The sequence below is a fragment of the Oryzias latipes genome, chromosome 22 (genome assembly GCF_002234675.1).
Source record: "Oryzias latipes chromosome 22, ASM223467v1".
NCBI lineage: Eukaryota > Metazoa > Chordata > Actinopteri > Beloniformes > Adrianichthyidae > Oryzias > Oryzias latipes.
Genome location: NC_019880.2, coordinates 8,969,790 through 8,991,390, shown reverse-complemented (window position 1 = coordinate 8,991,390; position 21,601 = coordinate 8,969,790). Strand labels below are relative to the sequence as shown.

At 37.9% G+C, this 21,601-nt stretch overlaps 2 protein-coding genes across 3 annotated transcripts in view; both read right to left on the bottom strand.

Moving 5' to 3' along the window:
- Nucleotides 1-21,601, bottom strand: part of LOC101167664 — a 72,537-nt gene that overhangs the window by 5,757 nt on the left and 45,179 nt on the right. The window contains exon 1 of one of the 2 annotated variants that reach the window (XM_023951840.1): nucleotides 3,121-3,354. The exons of the other annotated variant lie outside the window; for it this stretch is intronic. The gene's annotated coding sequence lies outside the window, so the exon portion shown is untranslated. Of the gene's footprint in view, nucleotides 1-3,120; nucleotides 3,355-21,601 lie in introns of those variants that run through there. 2 annotated transcript variants of the gene reach the window in all.
- On the bottom strand, nucleotides 8,695-21,325 carry LOC111946856. The gene is made up of 5 exons (XM_023951842.1): nucleotides 21,076-21,325; nucleotides 10,602-11,216; nucleotides 10,186-10,516; nucleotides 9,926-10,101; nucleotides 8,695-9,355 (listed from the first exon to the last, which is right to left on the bottom strand). The coding sequence occupies exons 2-5, from the start codon at nucleotides 11,192-11,194 to the stop codon at nucleotides 9,133-9,135; spliced, it is 1,323 nt and encodes a 440-aa protein (XP_023807610.1). The 5' UTR covers nucleotides 11,195-11,216; nucleotides 21,076-21,325; the 3' UTR covers nucleotides 8,695-9,132.

The following is a 21,601-nucleotide window of genomic DNA, read 5'->3' as shown; positions in this document are numbered from 1 at the left end:
AGAGGAACAGGGACCCAGACTTTACTCAAGAGCACAGGGAAGCCGTTTGAAAATTTTACCTACTTCATTTCACCAAGAATTATGAGCCAAGAGACCCATGCAACAACCCTAAAAATATCAAATCCCTTTAAAATAAACTGTTTACACAGTAGACATGACATTTGGACCACATAATTATACCAAAAGCTAGCAAGCAAGAGTTAAAAATAGGCCTCAGAGCAAGAATGATGATTCTGATGAAAAGAATGAAAGGGTAAAAGTTTATTTTCTCAATAGAAAGCTATGGGAGTTTGATTTCTTGGAGCCGAGCACACTTCCTGTTTGGAAAGCCATGGGGTAGTGGTCACTAAGTCCAGCTCTCATATACATTCAATATTTACAAGGTAAATGAAGAGTCCAAATCCTTTGTGTGTGTGCGTGAGAGAGCATGAGCCATGGTGCTGTATCTTTTATTGTGGTCTGTCTGTAGCATCCACCTTGTTGTATTTGGAGTCATACTGAAGCGCTATACAGTTTTACATTCTTCCTCGTACTAATATGAACCTGCTATGTTTGGAAAGACTGCTGATATGAGATATGAAACACAATCGCTAGTTGGCAAACATTTCGGGTGCATACGTTTGTTCTAAAGAGTCTGTGCCTCATGTGACAGAAACCTCAAAGCACAACACTGCAAGTTCATACCTTGATTTTTGTGCTGAGCAGCTGCACAACCACAAATGACAATAGCTCAACGTATATTCAGTTATGTGAATAATGCTAATATACTTCCTATTTTGATGAGTTATTTAATCGGTGTGTTTCTGGCAAACTCTTTACTCAACTTCAGTGTTTTAGTTCCTTCATCAAACACCTAATTTGACCACATTATAGCTCATTTTATATTTGTACATTGGTTGAAAGTTACAAAGTATTCAATGCAATGCTATAAAGCATCCAACCCATTGTTTTCCTGTTTCTCTTTTTCTGCAATTTTTCAGTTAGTTTAACCATTCAACTATTAAAATGTTAAGCTCTTTCCAGCTATGACGTTTGGTCCTTCAAATCCGGGAACTTTTCAAGATATTCCAGGATTTTTGCCTCCATTGAAATACATGGGGAATCCTTGGTGCAGAAGCTCGCTGGCTTTTTCTTGCAAAAAATATATATTTTTTGTTATGCTGTTTTCACTTTATTTATGGTCAACTTTGATCATTTCTTTCTTTCTTTTTTGTCAATTATTAGCCTTTAAGTTTCATTTTCATTCAGTAATATAGCATTCAACCCTGCGTTTTCTCCTGGAAATGCAGCTCCTTCTAGTTAACTGTTAAGATTATCGGTTCTTTTCTTTATCCAGGTTTTACTAATAGCAGCTTTCTCTTGTTTTGACCCCATATGGCCTTCACAGGTCTGGATGGTTCAGGACACTGAAAATATAATGTGTGGTTGAAAAAAAACAAAAAAACAATCACACAAGAGTCTGCATGAAATTTCAATCCATTTGCAAAAGTGGAGAGATGAAAAAAAAAACCACAACAAAGGGCTCCATCGGTTCCCGCTCTCTCTTCCTGCCCCAAAGCAGAAAAGCTTGTTTTGTATTGTCAAGCAAGGCAACATGTGAAAATGTAAAATTAGACTGTGTCTGTACGTGCAAAATATTTCTGCGCCTGTCAAGGATCCAAGTCTAGTCTGGAAATTCACAGGTATCTCTGTTCCATAAACAACACAGCACAGAAATAAAACAGAGACCAGGAATCACAGCTTTGCACTGACCTCAGTACATCTTCTCTGGTAATGCACGTAGATTTTGAAGCAAGCAACCATTTTTCACAATGCAATATTCGTACATATACATGGAATCAAGTAAATGCATAATCAAAAAGCATTAAAATATACTCTAGTCACATTTTTCCTTTTTTTTTGTTAAAAATTGTTATGATTCTATGGATCCTCTCTTGATCTGTGTGCCAAGGGAAGAGCCGGATGGGTGATATTTTTAACGTATAAAGTAGCCTTATTCAGGAATCTTTTCTTCATACTTTATGTATGCAACTAAACCTGTGACTGCAAGCTAAAGCATTAGCCTTGCACTCAGCAACATGTCTATTGTTAAACAAAAAAAAAATAATGCATTTAAAAAAACAAAATGAGAAACCAAAAAAAAAAAAGAATTAAGAAGTATGACCCCCTATTTAGGAGGTGAGAGTTTATTCATCCAAGTATGAAACTATTCAAAGGGCCCATCAGAGTAGGACTGTAGGGAATGTTATTTGCATATAGAAAAAAATGAAAGATTAACGGGTGACAGGAGAAGCAGATAAAGATAAAAACCATCTTTACACCATTTTTGATAGCATACATTTTTCCTTATGGTCTATCAATTTTCTAAAAACCAGGAATTTGCCACAGCTTGCATGTATTTTCTTACAATAAAAAGATAAATATTTCCTACTGAACACAATGCATAGGGTTACAAAACAAAAATGATACAGAACTGTGTTCCTTCCCACAAACTGCCAAATAAAAACCAAAGGCATCACTTCTAAAAACACCCAAATCTGTTCCACCTAATTTTCTAAATGAATACCGGTATTTAAAATCATAGACTTGTCCATTTTTCTACACTTGTAGGCTAGCTCACCTAGTTAGTGAAACAAACAAACAAACAAAAAAATAAAGCATTGCTGACAACACACATTTCCATTTCATTCCTTTTTGTTAAAATGATAACTTTCAACCTCTATTTGTTGCAATTTGTTTTAATATCCAACTAAAACCTTTGTTACAATTCAGTGATTAAGATGTAACATTTAATCCAAAAAACTGCTCCAATCGTTTTTTTTTTAAATATCTGAAAAACGTTAGTAATTAAAAAATGCTGCAATTCCTTTTTTAAGATTTGCTTACAAGAGAGTAGAAATTCAGAAAAATAAGTTAAGAGATTGAGGAAAACGTTTTTTCAAAACTTGAGTTTTTTGTTTTAGTCCGTCTTATTTTTTAAGAATTCACCTAAAGTAATGCCAATAAAACCTTAATTTTAAGATTTAATTTGAGAATTACTAAATAAGACAAAACTATACAGTAAAAGAAAGGTGGAATTAAGGTTATTTATATAAAAACAAACAAAATAATAAAACTTACGGAGGCTCGCTAGAGGCTGATGTGTGGCTTGTCAGAGCTCAGAACGTCTGAGCGTTTCCTTAGTTAGAGTTGTAGTTCTCGTGACCCATCTCCACTTTCGGCGGGTGGTTCCACGTCTAAGCGCACTGGTTTGGTACTTCATGTTCGGGAAAACGTCATGGGAATAAAGCTTAAAAAATACTTTTGAATTAGTTTCTCTTATTTCTAAAAAAAAAAAAAAAAAAGAATGATGGTTTAAGCGCTTTAGGCGCACGCGCACACCTGCATCTTGTTTAACTGATCATAATAGTTATACTTCGCCCAGTTGGACTGGAGCAATCTGGATGTGGAGTCCAAAGTTCAGCCCTTCTATCTGTGAAAACGGAACAGAACGCTGTAAAGGTGACTAAGATGTAGTCATTAGCCAAATAAAATAAAATAAAACTAAATAAATAAAGAAGATAAATTATTCGCCAAAATTGAAATTCTGACATTCGTTTTAGGGACATCTAGTGGCGGAAACCTAGTGTCACATCTTGTGCAACTGAATCTCAAGAATTGCAGAGATTTTGATAACAGATCATCTAAAGGGGTTTGATATAAGATCAATTGTTTATGCGGTTTGTTGAACCTAATGATAGAATTTTGTGAAAGTCAAATAAAAGCTCACTTTGAAACACATATATTTTCAAAAAGTATTTTTTTCAATGGCCCTCAATAGAAATTACTTTAAAAATCCACTCTGATGACATTTTTTTGTTGTTGTTGAAGTTATTAATATTTTCTTGTCTTATTTTTCTCATGATTGAGGACATATATAAATAAAATTTAAGATTAAAACTACAATTCTGAGTATTTCTTGATTCAAATCATTGTGAATCAGGAGCAGACGTAAAAATGCAGTTTAAAAAAAGGTTATGTTTGTGACGTAAAGGTACCACAGCAAGCTACAAGCTCCCTGTTGTGCCCCATTCTGATGCATCCACCTGCAGACAAATAAATCCAGGTACGTCTTCGTTTTCCTCATCCAGTCTGGCTCAAACTGTATGGCTGTATGTCACCAAATGGGAGGGAAGTCCTTGATTTAGCCAAAAAACAAAAACAAAAAGACGATAAAATCATAACTAAAAGAATGCTGGGAACACTTTTAGGACAGATCAAAAGATGACTGGAGTGGGTCTTTAAGTGAATTTCATCCATCTTTTTAGCTACAAAAAAAAGTATTTTTGCATTTTTATTCTTTTAAGGTTTGTTGGGAGTTTTCTGGTTTCCCTAGTTCAATTTTCTATTTTACTGATCAATTATGAATATTTAGTATTCAGCCCTCTACTGCATAGCGTTGCCCCAAGGAAGTGGAGAAATGGATTTATGAATCAGGTTTTAGGGACACTTATGAACTCAGGGTTCAACAAGGGATCAGTTGGAAGAGTAATTGTGTGTGCACGCATACTGTTCTTATGGCAATTATTTATCTCTTTTATTTTTTTCCTTTTTTTGAAGCAGAAAATGCAAGTTACACCTCTGTTATACACCTGATCACAACTGCTTCCTCATATTCCACACAGAGTAAAGATAATAAAACTTGTCCTGCCCAACAGCTGAGCAACCAGATGGCTGAAGGCCTCTTGTATTGGACATATTTTAATTTGACAACCTGGGGTTATGAATCTTCTGACACACAGCGTGTAGATTTGAATAAACCCCTTTTGTAAATCTACACAAATTTTTTTTTTATATTAATTATATTTGTAATCGTTCTTTGTTGGACCTGACGGAAAAGAAGAGAGAGAGATGTTAGAGTGTGTGTTTGGGTGTGTGTGTGTGTGTGTGTGTGTGGGGGGGGGGGGGGTGTGTTCGGAGGATGATTATAGAAGGGGGGGGGGGGGGGAAATCATAAAGCATAACACAACAGGTTGCTGGAAGTTTATGATCATTTCTGTCAGACGTACATGTATAACACATCTAAAAGGGGCGGGGCCTGTCCACAAAGGAGACAGTTTTTTTTAGATGTTTATGCTTACAGGTTCTTAGTATATTTTTATAGTTACAATTACATTTTTTGGTTCTGATGAAATATTTTTATTCTAAAATGTTCAAATAGATCAAAAATCTAAATAAAATCAAAAAGATTTTATTAAATATATAAGATACATTTCAATACATTTAAGTTTTCGAACAGTCAAACATATTGTAACACCAAGAATCTCAGAGGAGGAGGCAGATGTTCGTGTGAAAAGGGTGCGGATGTGGTTTTATGAGCAATAGGGGGAAAAAACAGAAACTAGGGAGAATAACTGCCAAATTTAGAAATAACTTAATGTTGAAAGAAAGGGAACTGTGAGATGCTTCTTGCAAACTAATATTTCAAAATTCAGGAATAACGTTTAGTTTCCCTGTGAGACACAAGCCTAAAAGAGTTTTCTAAATGAACATTAAACACATTACAGGAGCAGTAAATCTTTATTGTTTAACCAGGATTGCAGCAGTTAGGATTTCCATGAACATTCACAGAAGTGTGTGACCTTTGCTACACGTTTCTGTATTAAAGGAGTCCTTGGGCTCTTTTATTAGCAAACGTTTAGAAATGTTATAGAACATGGAAAAAACGTATCAAGACTGGATATTGCACAAATCCCCCCGACCTTCAGTCCTGCTGTGATGTCAGCATACTTACAGTGTTTGTACTATTGTGCATTACATCAAATGTTTTCTGATTAACACAGATTTCATGTCCTTGCGATCTTTTTCCTTACTTTTTTAAATCTGTGTAAATTATTTTGTTCTTTTTTCTAAACAGCCCTTTTGTTGTTGTTGTTAAATGAATCTTTTGAAAGCTCCACTGAGAATGTGATGTCATGATTAACAGCAACAAGAAAACTACTGTAAAGATATTCATTTATTTTTCTTCCATATGAGACATAGATTTACATGGTAAATGCAGGTTTGAAGGCAGCAGATAAAAAAACAACAACTATATGTTGGGTTTTTATAAACCCTGCAAAGAATTGACAGAAAATTCAAATTAATGGATATGAAGATGTTTATTTTAAACCCTTTGAAATATACTGAAGCAAAATTTGCTATATCATGTTTTTATGAGATATAGATGGTATTAATTATCATGTTTGGGGTGATATGGTAAGTTTTTGCTCACAACATTATAATTTTCAGATGCAAAAATATGGACAAAAAAAGCAGTTTATTGGAACTGCAGTTGCAATCTTTCAATGTGAGTTATTGTAAAAATGTTCCCAGTGGTACTTTAGTCATGATTAAGCCGTTTATAGCCAGAACAAAAATAACTTTTTTTTTCTAGGATATATTTTCTGCAGAGCAACAGAAGTCTATCAGAAATTTGCCTCCGGATGAACAGCGCCACCTTGTTATAGCGCACCTCCAGGTTGGTTGCAGACAGTCAAATGTTGCAGGTGAACTTGTCTCTAGTGTCATCAGCAGACTTGCATAAAGACATAGAACTGCTGGCGGTTTTGTGACAGACCCAGCAGTGGAGCCCTGCTGGTGACAGAATGCAACCATGACCAGCACCTGGGGACCTCTTTCTTTTTTTTACAGGGAGAAGAGAGAGGGGAAAAGTGTGGAAAAAAAAGAAAAAGAGAGAGAGGGGGAGAAAGTGAGGGGGTACAAGTGCCAAGTTGTTAATTTGAATAGGTTATGATAACCTGGCTTCATAACTTTTATGCTAGATCTGCTAGACAGACAAATGTTACATCCAAGAGTGAAATTCTGACACTAAGATAAGCAGAAGATGTCTGTTGATAGACAGGGAGCAGTGTGACAGTGTGCACGTGCAAGTGTGCACGGGGGGAGAAGCAAGCACACTGCTGAAATGTACCATGTGTTTATTAGGGGGAGCAGATCCTCCTACACCCGACCGGTCAGACCAGGAGAGAGGGGGCAGAAGACCCCCGGACCCGGAGCACCACTGGCAAAAGGACCCATGCAGCCCGAGATAAGGGGACCAGCCACCCAACCAGCCAGGCGCAGAGCACCAGGGACCACGGGTGACCCCGGCGTTGGGCCTCCAAGGTCACAGGTCAGGCACACTCAGCTGCACTGGACGGCAGCTATTGGGGCCATTTGGCAATGGACACCAAGACATGGGCCAAAGATGGAGCCAGGACCCAGAGGACCCACCACCCAGCTGGAGCCTCGTCACTGCAGGCCAGCCTCGGCGCATGACCCAAGCAGCCAAAAGATCACGACGCAACCACAGCTCCACCCCTACCCCCCTAGACACTACACTATCCTCTACAGCCCCCTCACCCAACACCTTCCTCAACCCCTGCCTGGGTGAGCCCCAGCGGGCCACGGCGTGGTAGCCTCCAGGCCTGTCCCCACCTATGCACTCTGACACGAATTCTTCTGGTTGGCCCCCGCCACCCGACAACACACAGTTACCCCCGCTGGCCGGCCGACCCCCCAGCACCACTTCTACCAGATACAAGTAGAAGTGGCTTAGAGGGTGGGTGCCCCCTCTATTGATGCACAATTTTTGAGCCATTATGCTTTAACCTGTCAGAGATTTTGGTGAAGAATATAAAATGCAAGATTTGGTCTCATCTGTGTCCATTGTGGGTTTAACCAGATATGAACCTAGGTGATGATGGTGTTTGAATACTTTTTCCTTTTGTTCTTTCTTTGCTCTTGTATCAGTAAATAATGCATCATGTTATGGATCTTGCTGTTAGGCATGTTGCTAAAGCTCAAAAACAAAATGGCCACTAGATGGCGCTAGTCTTTTCAGTCCCATCTTATAGTTTCCTATGGAGCAACTGGTTCAATGAAAGTTATGTTTTATGTACAAGCAAGATTAATCTGAACTTTTTTCTTACCTTTTGAAGCTTTACTATCCTTATGACAATTTTCTAAAGTATAATCATCACATCAAATTTACAAAGACATCCAATCAAAGAGTTTCCACTCTTTTACAGATGTCTGTGAAGAACAAGCCATTCATGCACAACATTGTATTTTTTTTATGTGGGCTGTTTGGTTTCAGCTCACAATTTCCAGTCTTCCTCATGTAGCATCAGATAACCCATCTGAAGTGTCATTGCTGGTAAGATGTAGAATTAGGAAATTGCCACTAGATGACATCAGTGTGTACTTATAGCAGGGATCTTTAGGTAAATCAACTGGTGCCAGTGCTCATCAAAAAGTGGCACTGCTTGTTGTAGACCAGGGGCCATTTGCTCCCATTAGACTAGAACCCAACGAGATTCTAGTAAAAATCAAACTTATTAATGTTTCTGCGGCTGTTAAGCCATTCATTCATAAAATTAATGAATACAATTTTAAATTCTTTTTACTTTAGACAACAGCACAAATAAATTCATTTAAAAAAAGAATACATCCTGTGTCAAATGCCTTTTGTTTTTCTTTTAAAACTTTAGCATTTTTCTTTACAGCCAAACAGCCACAACAGAGGGACAAACAGACAAAAGCAGTCTGCAGGATAATGGTGGAGTGCTCTCAATGTTTGTCGTCCCTGCTCTGATGGAAATCTAATGCAGCCACACACACAACCTGCCAATCACCCCTGCAAATTTGAATTCAAATAAAAACAAAGTCAAATTGGCCGTGCATTATTTTTTAATAGACATTTGGACATAGGAGTCAATAGAAAGTTGCTTCTTTTTGAAACCAGCCTCCAGTGATGTTTTGGGGAATTGCAGCTTTTGTTAATTTAGGTTTTGCTTTAGATCTGGGAACAGAAGGTGGAGGCTAAATGTCACTGTCAGGAACCGTATGTCGTGGCACCTCACCCGTTTCTGTACATGTCAAATAAATGTTACAAATTGAATCCTCAAAAGAGTTACTCATTCTTTGTGAGAGTTTCTAACTAACCTCATTTGTTTTTAAGTTAAATTTTATGAGTTGATAAGTCTCGGAAATGTTAAACAGCATGTGCAAAACAACAGCAAACGTTTATCAGCTTTCCCCTTTTGCTGTTCACCTTTTCTAAATAATAGAGAGGGGTATTCCAACAGCTAAAGCCATGCTCCAGAGTGTCTAATTCTCTGTCAGCAGTCCTGCTCTCTTCAGCGCCTTGTCCACGTTGGGTATCAGTTTTTCCTGGAAGTCCCACAGTCGTTTGTCCTCATTCAGTTGCTCCAGCTTTAACGATGTACGTCGGGCCACATGAATATGAATAAAGCGACAAAGCTCCCATGGAACTATATACCTTCCTCCAAATTTCCTGAGCACTTCATGCACAGAGGTCTGCTCCACCAACCTGTTCCACAGATACACTGAAGGTTAGCAGAAGTCAGTTTAATAGAGTACTTTTTGCAACAATGTAATTGGTCGATGGCATATATTCATTTAGTGCTGTTCTACCTTGATGAAGTACACGTACACACACATTTATACACTGATAGGGGCTCCAATGCTATGCAAACACCAACCTGTAACCACCAGGAGCATCTATCTGTGTGTGCAGTATCTCGACCCTATTTAACATGTAACTAAGATTTTTCTAAAACTTTTTCAGCAATATTCCTCTACTTCTGAGAGATCTCACTTCTTCATCATATCTTGGACTTGTTTTATGCCCCTGGCTTGATTGGCTTTGTTCATGTTGTGTCTGTGTCTTCAATTGTGTAAATATGATCTTGTTCCTTCAGCAGGAGTTGCAGAAAGATTAAAATGCACTATAAGCCAAGGGCTAATATTACCCTGAGTAGAATGAGTTAACCCTAAGCCTTTACGGCAACAGTTAATTACTGCAATAACCTTTTATTTTCATGTTTCTGTCACAGTTTCATTGGTTTCCCAGGTTTGAATGAGAAAAACATCAGCTTACTTTGGCTGAACTATCATCTTGTGTGGGTGATAAATCTTCCTGTCTGGGTCTTCTCTGTAGATGTGCTCCAGAATGTTAGTTCCTGACACATTGCTCCATTGAGGAAGATGAAATCTTCCACTTGGCTCAAAATATTTATTGGGAAAGACGTGGCTTTCAAGGAGGAACTCTGCTACCTACAGAGGATGAAGAGATGATGTAAATAGAAAGTTTGGAGTAAATATTGACTTTCTCTATAATTTATTTGTGGATCAACTTACCTTTGAATATTTTGGTTGCAGTGCTTCCATCATAGAGTTCAGGTTGTCGTGTTGGTATGGCATTATGATCTCATCTATATCATTCAGCAGGACGTAGCGTGAACGCTCCATGGATCTATAGATGCACTCATTGAGGGTGACGATCTGACCAAAATACTGCAGGTCTCCTTTATCTACTTGGACTTTCCAGCCTCTGGATGAATTCAGGTACTTGTTGATGGGCCATTGTATAATTTCAACAAAACCTTCCTGACTGTAACCATTTAGGAGACGCGTAAGTTCAGGACCACAGCTGTTGTTGTAGATCACCACTCTGTTCACACCAAGCAACCTGCAAAAAACAACAATTCCTTATTAAATAAACTGGAATCCGTTTCATTTATGTCCTTTTAACCCTTACAAACAGCTTTTCTTACTTGTACATCTCCAGACTTTGTGTAAACTGAAGCACATTGTTGTAATCTCCAAAGAGGGTAGAAATGCAGACAGTGAAGTTCATTCTGGTCTCCTTGTTGTGGGTCTTTCTGTTTCTTATTGGCAGCCAAAGTTGGTCAGATATATTAACAGGATTTTGTTTGGTCAGAAGAGTCACATGAGTTGCATTACAGTTCTCAGGTTTGCTACACAGAACATCTGTAGCTCCGAAGGGAAAACCAAAGTGATCTGAGTGCACTAGAACAGAGGCGGATGTGGTTTCACTTAAAAATCCAGCACAGAAGAAAATACAGTGAAGAGGATGGATGGAGTCTCTCCTGAATATTCCAATGATGCGGGCGTCAAAACCCTTCACTCTCTGATCCATGAAAGCTGATACCAAAAAGTGTTTGGTGTTGGTGAGGGGAGTGATGCTCTGCTGGGACGCCAGAAATGAAGGCTCAACTGGCTGCGAGACGCGCTTTGGCTTTGGGATGACCCAGTTTGTTTTAGGTGGTAACGTGTTAAAGACGGTAATGAAGAAATATGCCACCATAAGCAGAAGAACCACTGCTCTGTAGTTTCTTATTTCCATTGATATTGAGAAGGTTTCCTACCTGTAACAGAATCAGGAACAAACATGCAGTTAAAGAACAAGCCTAGGGTTAAAAATAATCTTACTACAACATGAGACATCTTTGTTATAGCTAGGAACTTCATCAACTATTGTTTACCACAGTAACAACAAAGAACCTCCAACAAATCTAAACTGAAAACCAAAGTTAGTAACTCTGATGCTTCCTGTCTGATAAAATATAAAGCTTTCTAGTGACTCCGAAGAAGCTCAGGAGTTAGTTTTTTATTTTATCTTTTCAAAAACAAGTCCACACCCTTTCAGTCATCAACACTTCAGGATGACCTTTCAAGCAATTAGGGATCCTTGTTTTTAAGTGAACCAAAGTCTGCCAGGGGCCACCCTGAAGGTGCCACAGGCAGTCCAACAGAAACACCATCCATCTATCCATGGATTTTCTTCCTATTATCCAGGATCGCGTAGCAGAGGCAGCAGTCTATGCAAAGATGCCCAGACTTCCCTCTCCCTGGCCACTTCCTCCAGCTCCTCTGGGGGGACTTCGAGGCATTCCCAGACCAGCTGGGCCTCCACCCAGTTAGACATGCCCAAAACACACCCCCATGGAGACGTCAAGGAGGGATACGGACCAGATAGAGGAGCAGCTCTACTTCAAGCTCTCTCTCTGGGTGACCAAGCACCTCACCCTATATCTAGAGAGTGCCCAGCCACCCTACAGTGGAAGCTAATATCGGCTGCTTGTATACGGGACCTAATTTGGTGTTTGGGCCGCAGAGGAACCAGCTTTCTATTGCCACCCAAACTAAATTACACAGCCCCTTTTGAGATCTCCTGTAGGTTGTGGGCCCACAGGGATGAGATCCCACAGCGTTTTTTAGGCTGAACCCAACCACAGCTTGTGGGAGGAGCCCCGGTCACCAGGCACTCATCTAGAAGGCGGCTGCTGGTCTGAAGACAAAGCTATTCCCGGGGAAAGTTTCGACGAACCGCGGAAGGCTGAAATGCTGCTATGTCACCCTAAGAAGCTGTGTACAATCATCAGGAGTGCACAGCCATCACAAAGCCCTCTCTCCTGCTGCTAACACAAAGCTACAAGCCTGGCCGCACTGCTCTTGGCATGCGTCTCTTAGCAGCCGGACACACGGAGATAGCACTGACTTCATCGCCCAGCCTCCCCTCTGGGAATGCTAAGTCGAATTGAATAATGCGACACTATTCGCGGGGTGGATGTGAAAATGAAAATTCAATCCTCTCTTTGCATTTAAGTAGAAAATAACAAAAGAATTTTGAAGTATTGATTTTTAATTTTGAGTCACAAAATGCAGCTTCATGCAGCTTCATTTTGAAAATGAAAAAGCATTTCTGGTATTGCCTCATTTTCAATTATGCTGCAGAATCACTTCCATACAAGGAGACTTAGAGTTGTTGATGGCAAGTTAGGCAAGTTCTTGATTTCCCAAAGAAGCTCTCAATTGTCCAAATCACAGTTCCCTTCAAAATGCAGTATGTCGTCTAGTGCCTTGCATTGATTCGTCAAATCCTCATCTGCAATATAGGCCTTATAAAAAACATTTATGAATTGGAAATTTAAATTGTCATGCTCTATACCGATCTCTACTTCAGAGAAGCTAAATTAGCTCATGTTTCCTATCCTCAATCCTTTGAGTGCCACATTTTTAGTTATGACCTGTTAAATTATGTTTTGTCACCATAAAGTTGTAGTAAATGGTAAATATTCATCTTTAAAACTAACAACAGATTTATGAAAATTCTATTGACTAATAATATAACCCAACATTTGTAAATAAATAAAAAAGAAACTTCATACATGCAGTCTCAAAATTAACCCCTAAATCCCCAGTTAACTTGAGAAAACGTTTAGGCTGCCAGAAATGATTATTAAAGTAATGGCCAATCTGAAGTTATTTCCCCACTAGCATGTTATGGCAGCAGCAGCATGCTGTATAACCATCACAGCTCATTATATATTTATGAATTAATTATTATACAACAAAACCTTCGTGTTACAGAGCAAACAGACACACGAATCATAACTAATGTTACAGGCTAAGGCAGAGCAAACGTTTAAGAATAAAATCATAAAAATAAATAATGACGTTATAATAACGTCATTATTTATTTTTTATGATATTTGCTACATTTTGGGCCTACATCTTCAGTTTTGGTCATCGACAACATTGTTGTTGCAGGGCCAGGTAGCATAGAAAACGTGCATCTAGCTACGAGGACATACCCTTTTCTTTATCCCTTTTCTCTCTAAATTCGGCACCAGATGGCTTTGACCTTTTTTTGTGTCAATATTTCAAATGTTTTTGGCGTTTAGTAATAAACGTCCTCACGAAGGCATCAAGTCCGTCGACTAAACCAACTGTCACCTTAGTGACATTTTTTTGTGTTCCCATTTTTATTTGGGCATTTCACACAAAAAATTAACCCCAAAAAGGACGATTTTTTTGAATACTTTTTTTATTAAAATTTAAGTAATAGAATGTCACCGTATCACTGACTTTTAAAAAAGTTTTATAAAGTAAATTCCACCCCCCGCCCCTGTCCCCCACCTGGCCACTTCATTTGGAAGCGACCCACAGTTGAACGGATTCCCCGCAGCTCTCCCCCTTTTCTTCACACATTTCCAGAAGGAGCGCATGCAGCTGCAGTCAGTGGCGCCAATTCGCTACATATCGGCGCAGTCGCAGTTTTTCATTTTTATTTTTTCATCAAGCACTTAAAGATGAACCAGCCAGGTTTTGCGCATGCGCAATCGCGGCGGCTCACCTCGCAGCCCAACTTTTTTTTTATATAATTATATATAATTATATATAAAAATATTTATATAATTAAATTTACAATTTGTGACAGTTGTCTACAATTATGACAAGTATAGAAAAGTAGAACAATGTAAACGATATGTAAAAACAACAAATGCAAGACAAAATTATTTTTAAACAATAATATAGAAAAAAAAACTTAAATGAAAGAAATTAAAAATAAAATAAAAAGGGGGTTACATAGACATTTTAATGATTCTTAATATAGGGGATTATCAAAAAGATGCAAGTTACATATGATACTTTGAAGTTCCATAGCAAGTTTGTTTTCCATGACGTTTACGAATGAAAGAAAAAAAAGCACAGTTCTTTATGAAATGTAAATAAATATGGTTTGATTTTAAAATATTCTCTGATTTGATGGTTGGGGAGTTTGGTAGTTGCTATATTGTGTCCATTAATCAGAAGCTTGGGGACAGTAGCATGTCTGTAAATGTCATTTTGACACAGATCAGAAACTCAGTTTACAACATTTTGTGGAATGGTCTTATTAATTTTTTCAAAATCTTTTCTATTTGTTAGTGAACCATAATTGGCTGTGAAATCATCAAAAGACATGATACTAGCATTTTCATGAAGAAGATGCATTAATAACCAAATTCCTTTTTCAAACTATTTTGGAACAAATAGGGATTTGTTTCTAATAGTGATGTATCGGCAGTTCCATAGAGGATTGTTGACTGTAATTATGTTTATAAATGAGTTTCCAACACAGGAGAACTTGCTGATGAAAAGATGACAGTTGGATGGGAAGTTTGTTACTGTCAAACTCTCAACTGAGTAAAAATGTGATCCCTCCTAGGCTGAATATATTTTATTAGGAACAATAAACCAAATACTATTTTGATTTTTAATAAATGATTTTAACCAGTTTATTTTTAAAGGTGCCATTAAGGCAGCTTAAATCTAAGGCTTGGCTCAGCCATCTTCATATTTTTTAGGTAGCGCACCTAGTTTAATATTGTGTGTTTTTATTTTCCATATGAAGTTAAAATTGATTTGATTAATAGATTGAAATGCTTGTTTAGGGACACCTATAGAATAGGTCGGATATATGAATCTTGATATGCTTTCAATTTTGGTGAGGAGAATTCTACCAAAAATAGAAAGATCTCTCTGTCCCCAGTTGTTTAGCAGAGAGGAACATTTCTCTAGTTTGTCCCAAACGTTGAGTTTTTCTAAGTCTGTTTTGTTTTTAGTAATATGCATTCCGAGGTATTTAACTGTGGATTTAATCGGAATATTATAAGCATTCGATAATGTACATGGTTTAATGGGTAAGATCTCACACTTGTTTAGGTTCAGTTTGAGGCCTGAAGCTTTTGAAAATATGTCAATAGTTTTAAGAATTTTGGGGATGTCATGTAGATTATTCAGGAAAATTGTATCGTCGGCTAGTTGGCTGATTGAAAATTCAACATTTGCAACTGACAGGCAGTATTTTTAATGAGCAAAGGTAGCATTTCTGCAGCAGCAATAAAAAGAAGAGGCGAAATGGGACAACCTTGTTTTATACCTTTGTTGATATTAAATCTTTCAGACGTCCCCTGAGGTACACAAACAGAACGCTACTAGTGTCTTAGTAAAAAGTTTTAACTGCATTAATACATTTTTTACCAAAATCAAAAAATTGCAGAGTGTGAAACATGAAATTATGTTCAATCATATCAAAAGCCTTGTAAAAATCAAAAAATAGAATAAAACCATCTGTATCTATGAGATATTCATAGTCAATCAGATCCAGAAGGAGTCTTAAGTTATTATGAATTGAGCGACCTTTAATAAAACCGGACTGCGTTTCAGAGATTATTTGGATCATGTCTGATTTGAGTCTGTTTGCAAATATATGGGTTAGAAGTTTATAGTCAGTATTTAAAATAGTTATGGGCCTTAAATTATCTAGAAACGTTGGGTCTTTACCCGACTTTGGAATAAGGGTGATTACACCCTGTTTCATTGTGTGTTTTAGAGACCCATTTTAAATTATTTCTTTAAACATTTAAAAAATTAAATCTTTGATATGCTCCCAGAAGAATTTATAAAAATGACTGGTTAGTCCGTCACATCCTGGAGCTTTGTCATTGGACAGACAGCTTAAAGCCTTCTCTAATTCTTGCAAAGTTATTTCTGAATCACAAGAGTTTCTAAAATTGTCATCACTCTTAGGAATCAAATCTTTATTTGTCTGGAAAAATGTGTCAGTGTGGGATTCGGAATAGGATGACGAGTACAATTTACTATAAAATGAGTTTATTTCTTTAGAGATCTTTCGAGGATCAGAGCATAATTGATTATTAACATGACGTTTTTTTTGTAGCATTCTTCTCTTGTCTCTTCTTCTCTAGATTGCAGAAATAATATGTACTCTTTTCACCAAGCTCCACCCACTTTGCTCGGGATCTGATTTGCTTTTTTAATATAAAGATCATCAAAAGAACACTGCAAAATGCTTCTGCGTTGTTTATCCTCATCATTGAAAACAAGCTCGGAACAAATCTGATTTGACTCAGTCATAATTTCAGTTTCTTTTTGCTCACAATGTTTTGCTATTAATTTGCTATGTTTTTTTGGCAATTTGACGTACTTTGAATTTAAAGATTTCCCACTTATCAGTTTAACAGTTTAACAAAAAAAAAACACAGCTACTCTGGAGAAAAACTGACTCAGTTAGTGTACCCGATGTGGCCCCGATAGTCGACGTTCTGTCCAGCAGCTCTCACTTTCTCCATTTTGGGCCAGACATCGGTCTGATTTGCAGAAATCTTGCTTGAAGAAGATTCCCAGCTCTTTACAAGCCTTTGCATCTTTAGAAACCTTCCAGAAGATATCCCGGTAGTGCCTCATGGAGAACTGGATGATGATTTGGCGGTGTCTCCCGGTTTCTCTCCTCCCAAGGCGATGTACTGTATCCGCATGATCTTTGCTAGGATATCCAGAATTTCTTTGCGGGTGTTTTCCTCGCTTTTTTCTTTCAAAGCCATGTAATTTCAAGTTCCAGCGCCGTTTATAGCGCTTCATTTCCACCACCCTCTCTTTTAAGTCATTGTTTTCTTTTTTCAACACAGAAACTTCTTTTTCCAGATTATGCACTTTGGATTTGCAGTCCTTTATATCAGCAGCGTTTACCTCAGGGATCTTTTTCAGATTAGCCAGAATCAGAGATTTCACCAAGTCTTCCGTCAAACCTCGCCATCAGTTTTTCGATGGTGGTAGTTAGAGCTGACAACTCGGCATCACTTTTGTTGGAGACGACTACATTGTTAGGTGGAACGGAGGGTTTGGTGGGTGTAACCAGGGTTTTTCTTTTAGTAGCCAGCAAGGATACATGGCGTCTTCGTGGTCATGTGTCGTCATCTCTGGGTTTTTGGATGCGGCAGTTGGCTTCTCCACAGGCTTTTCCCGTGGCATTCTTATTTTCTAGGAGCTCTTAATATTGTTGTTTTTATTTCCTTCTTCCCTCTTTCCAGTGGTAAGACTTGAGCGTAATGAAAAATAAAGTAAAAACTAGTTAAACAGTTTGAAAACGAGGTCAAAATGGATATTTTGGGATCAGACCGCTGCAGCTCACAAAAATTTGTCCGGACGGAGCGCCATTTTAGCTCCTCCTCCACCTCGCAGCCCAACTACCTCTGGCTGCAGCCTGCGCCCTTCACCCCGCGCCCTCTACCCTTTTCCTTCTTCACACACATTTGCGTCGTCTTCTCAAAGACAGGAGAGCGCGGGGCGGGGGCGCCGCCAGGTTGCAGGCCTTCATTTTGCGCCCCGGGCAATTGCCCGTATTGCCCTTGCCTAAAACCGCTACTGATGGAAACTAATGGAAAAGGTGTATTTACTAAAAGCTGCAATAAAACTTTAATGCATGATAGTTTGTACTGACCCAAATTTTTATAGCAGTTTTCCTATAAAAACATAACACAAAGTGCTTTACATTAAGACAAAACAAAATAAATAAATAAAAATAAGCACGAAAATTAAAACAGAGCCTCCTCCCCAGACTACACCCCTACTTCACTCGAAGCGGGCGAATCTGTCAATCAAATGTTTGGAACATTTGACGTAAGACCATCTGATTGGTCAGTTTATAACTTAAATAAAAAATATCTGGAAATGGAATGGAAATGGAAATGGAATGGAAAAAAATATTATTAGCAAGAACATTCTTTTAACAAATAATGAAGGAGTAGCAACAGTTAATTTCTCAAAAGAAGTCTAAGATTTTGGCTTCTTGGAGCCAGCAGACACGTCCTGTTTGGAATGCGATGGGGGATGAGTCACTTAGTCCAGCTCTCTCGTACAATCAATGTCTTAATCCAAGAAGGACATGTCTCATGGGAAAAAAAAGGGATAGTTGATTTTTAAATCAAACCATTGTTGGGTGATTTTTTTTAAATTTACAGAGTGAAAAGGTAAACAGCACAAAAAAATGCTGCCAACGTTTCTTGACAATGAGTTTATAAAATAACACCAATGAAATACAGCCAAATATTTCAAAATGAGATCTAACATTGAATAATTAAAATTGAACATACCTGCAGTTTTCAAGAACAACACGCTATAAAGGTAAAGAATGTAGCAACACCACACTTAGAAAATGAAAGATCCCACATATGATAGAGGTCACCTGTCCGGACAGCGTTTTAATTATTCAAAGCCAAAAATCCTCCAAATTACACTTTAACTACTGCAAATTGGAAATTTGAAGCAGAGCGGGTTGCAAGCAGGAAGGGAAACGTTGCTCAAGAAATGACTTTGCAATGGAAGAAATGGAAGAACGCCCGTAGGAGAAGCCACAGGTTGCTGAAATTAATGGAAAAAAATGGCTGAAGTTTCAAGAAGAAAATAATACATCAAAAGGTTTCTTTTATGTTACATTTTCAAATATGAAAAAAGAAAAAACAATGACGATCACCTCCCTCTACTGTCAATATTTACACAAAATATAATTGCCGCAAGGATTAATGTTTATTCAGGATCTTCTTTCCTTTCGGCTTTTCCCTTCAGGGATCGCCACAGCGAATCAGCTTCCTCCATCTAACCCTGTCTTCTGCATCCTCTAACTCTAACACCAACTACCTTTGTGTCTTTATTCACTGCATCCCTAAACCTCCTCTTTGGGTATTGTCCTTAAATAAATAACAAGAAAATAGAATATAAATAAATAACAGCTTGAGAAAACAATAAAAAGGAAAGAAGGTCCTACTGTCACTTTTGTGGGCGATTAAAGAAAGTTTAAAAAGTCCCTCCAAACGGTCAAATTTATATTCTGAAATACTAAGTATGTGCCTTATTTTCTGAAGTTTCAGATGAAATGGCACATCTTGGATCTAGTGTGATACAGTGGGTGAAGCTGCGTTGTTCCATTGAGAAATCATAGATCCTTGGACCCCCAGAAGGCAAAGAAAACCCCTGTATTTGTTTCCCGTTCAAAAGTATCATACATACAGAATTCCAGACGGATTTCCACCTGTTATTTTTTTGCAGCACATCATGCTTAACCCTTGTGCTATCTTATGGGGGTCAAGATGACCATTGACGTGTTATTCCTACCATGACAAAGGTGGATAAAGGTGGAGAGGATTTCATCTAATCCATGGAAACAGTAAATATCACACATTTTGAAGAAAAAGATTCAGCACACTGTCTAGTGGGTCTAGATGACCTCACTCCCAATGTTAAAGTGCCTGGGATAGCACAAGGGTTAAGGGCGCATCAGCTCCTCAAAGCATGTTCATTAGTCACTGTTTTAAGACAGCTAGATTCCTCCTTAACTATAATTCCATAGCCATGTTGCAAAGTTACACTTTTCAACATCTTTACCTAAAGAACATGAAGAAAACGTTCATTTTTCATTATGAACAAAAATGCAAAACATAAAAATGTGAGTTTTCTATTGGGTCAAACAAATATTTGATTGTATTGTTTGTAGAGTTTGTGCGTTTCTTTGCAGACCGGCTGCAGTCAGACAAGATCGGCAGCCACACATCCAGGCCCATCTCAGTGAGCACAGGCACACCACAGGGGTGTGTCCTGAGCCCACTGCTGTTCAGTCTGCTCATGCATGACTGCGCAGCTCGATACAGCACCAACCACATTGTTAAGTTTGCAGACGACACAACAGTGATCAGTCTCATAAGCGACAATGACGAGTCTGCTCACAGAATGGAGGTGGAGCAGCTAGCAGTGTGGTGTACATCCCATAACCTCCAGATCAACGTGGACAAACTAAAGAAATGGTGATCGACTTCAGGACATCTGGCAATCACCACCACTCACATCTAACCATAAACGGTGCTGCTGTGGAGAAGGTCGACAGCATCATGTTCTTTTTATTATTGCTGCTTTTTTGCACTGTCATGCTAGTGGGAAACAACATCTCGTCTCACCTGCGTGTTTCTCTGAAAATACTATGTGTGGAATGACAAACAAAATCTTTAAATCTTGAGAACCTGAAAGTTACAACTACAAGGAGCTAGCAATTAACACCAACATGCTTCACCTAATTTTCTAAAGAAACTAAACATAAACTGTGCTTTTTGTGCCCTTGTAGTTCACCTAATCGGCAAAACAAAGCCATACAAATAAAAAGATTTCCTTAAATAAACGTCTGAATTAAGTTAAACATTCAGTCATTGAAAGACCTTTGTGTGTTACTTATTCTTTTAAAATACAACTTTGTTTGCACTTCAGTTATAAAACGTAATATTTGATCCACAAAACTTTCCGCATTTTCAGCAGTTCCAAGTCATTAAAAAACGTTAAGTAGGAATATGAAAATGTTAAGTTAAACAATAATTTTAGCAGCAATCAAGTTTAAAAAAAGATACAAATATTAAGGAAAACAATTAGATTTAAAAGAAAGTTTATAGCACATAAAAAAATGCCAACAACAAACACAATAAAATTTGTTTAAACTACAACACCTGCTGTTTAATTTCCGGATTAAATTTGAGACTGCAATTTGGAGGGAAAAAAACCAAAGCGACAAATTTGACTTTCTATTTCGTTAAAATGTCAAATAAAAAATGTAAAACTTACAAAAAGTCGCCCGTGGCTGATGTTCGGCTTGTACACCTTTTTTTCTCAACAGGTGAAGGAGACCAACGTCTAATTGCGTATGACCTTTTTTCGGCGATTGGTTCCATTTTACCAGTTTATCACTGATAACATTGAAACTCTGTGTTTTCGAAAATAGTATGGGAAAATGACTGAAAAAACTGCACGATGGTAATTTCGGTTTTGTTTGTTCCTTCGTTTGTTTGTTTTTTCAAAAGAAAGTTGTAATGCGTTTTTGTCCAGCATCTTCCTCAACTGATAAGGATTTGCTTCACACAGAAGCCTTTAGGAGGTGGGGGTCGGTGAAAGTTCGGTACTTTTTCTGTTGCAATTAGTGACAGATTAAATAATAAGGAATTTATCCTTAAAAAAGCCTAAAAAGAAGAGGAAATAAAATAAAATCGTTTTGTCCGACATCTAGTGGGGGATTGTGGAATAACATCTTCTTGATGATTCTGCAACTTGAATTTCAGTGAGTCGAAATTTCTCTTCATTGCAATATTTTTTA

Coding starts and splice junctions, on each gene's coding strand:
- LOC111946856 (XM_023951842.1), bottom strand. CDS start 11,194: ATGGAAATAAGAAACTACAGAGCAGTGGTTCTTCTGCTTATGGTGGCA. Junction 10,517..10,601: donor CAAAGTCTGGAGATGTACAA/GTAAGAAAAGCT, acceptor TGTTTTTTGCAG/GTTGCTTGGTGTGAACAGAG. Junction 10,102..10,185: donor TGCAACCAAAATATTCAAAG/GTAAGTTGATCC, acceptor CATCCTCTGTAG/GTAGCAGAGTTCCTCCTTGA.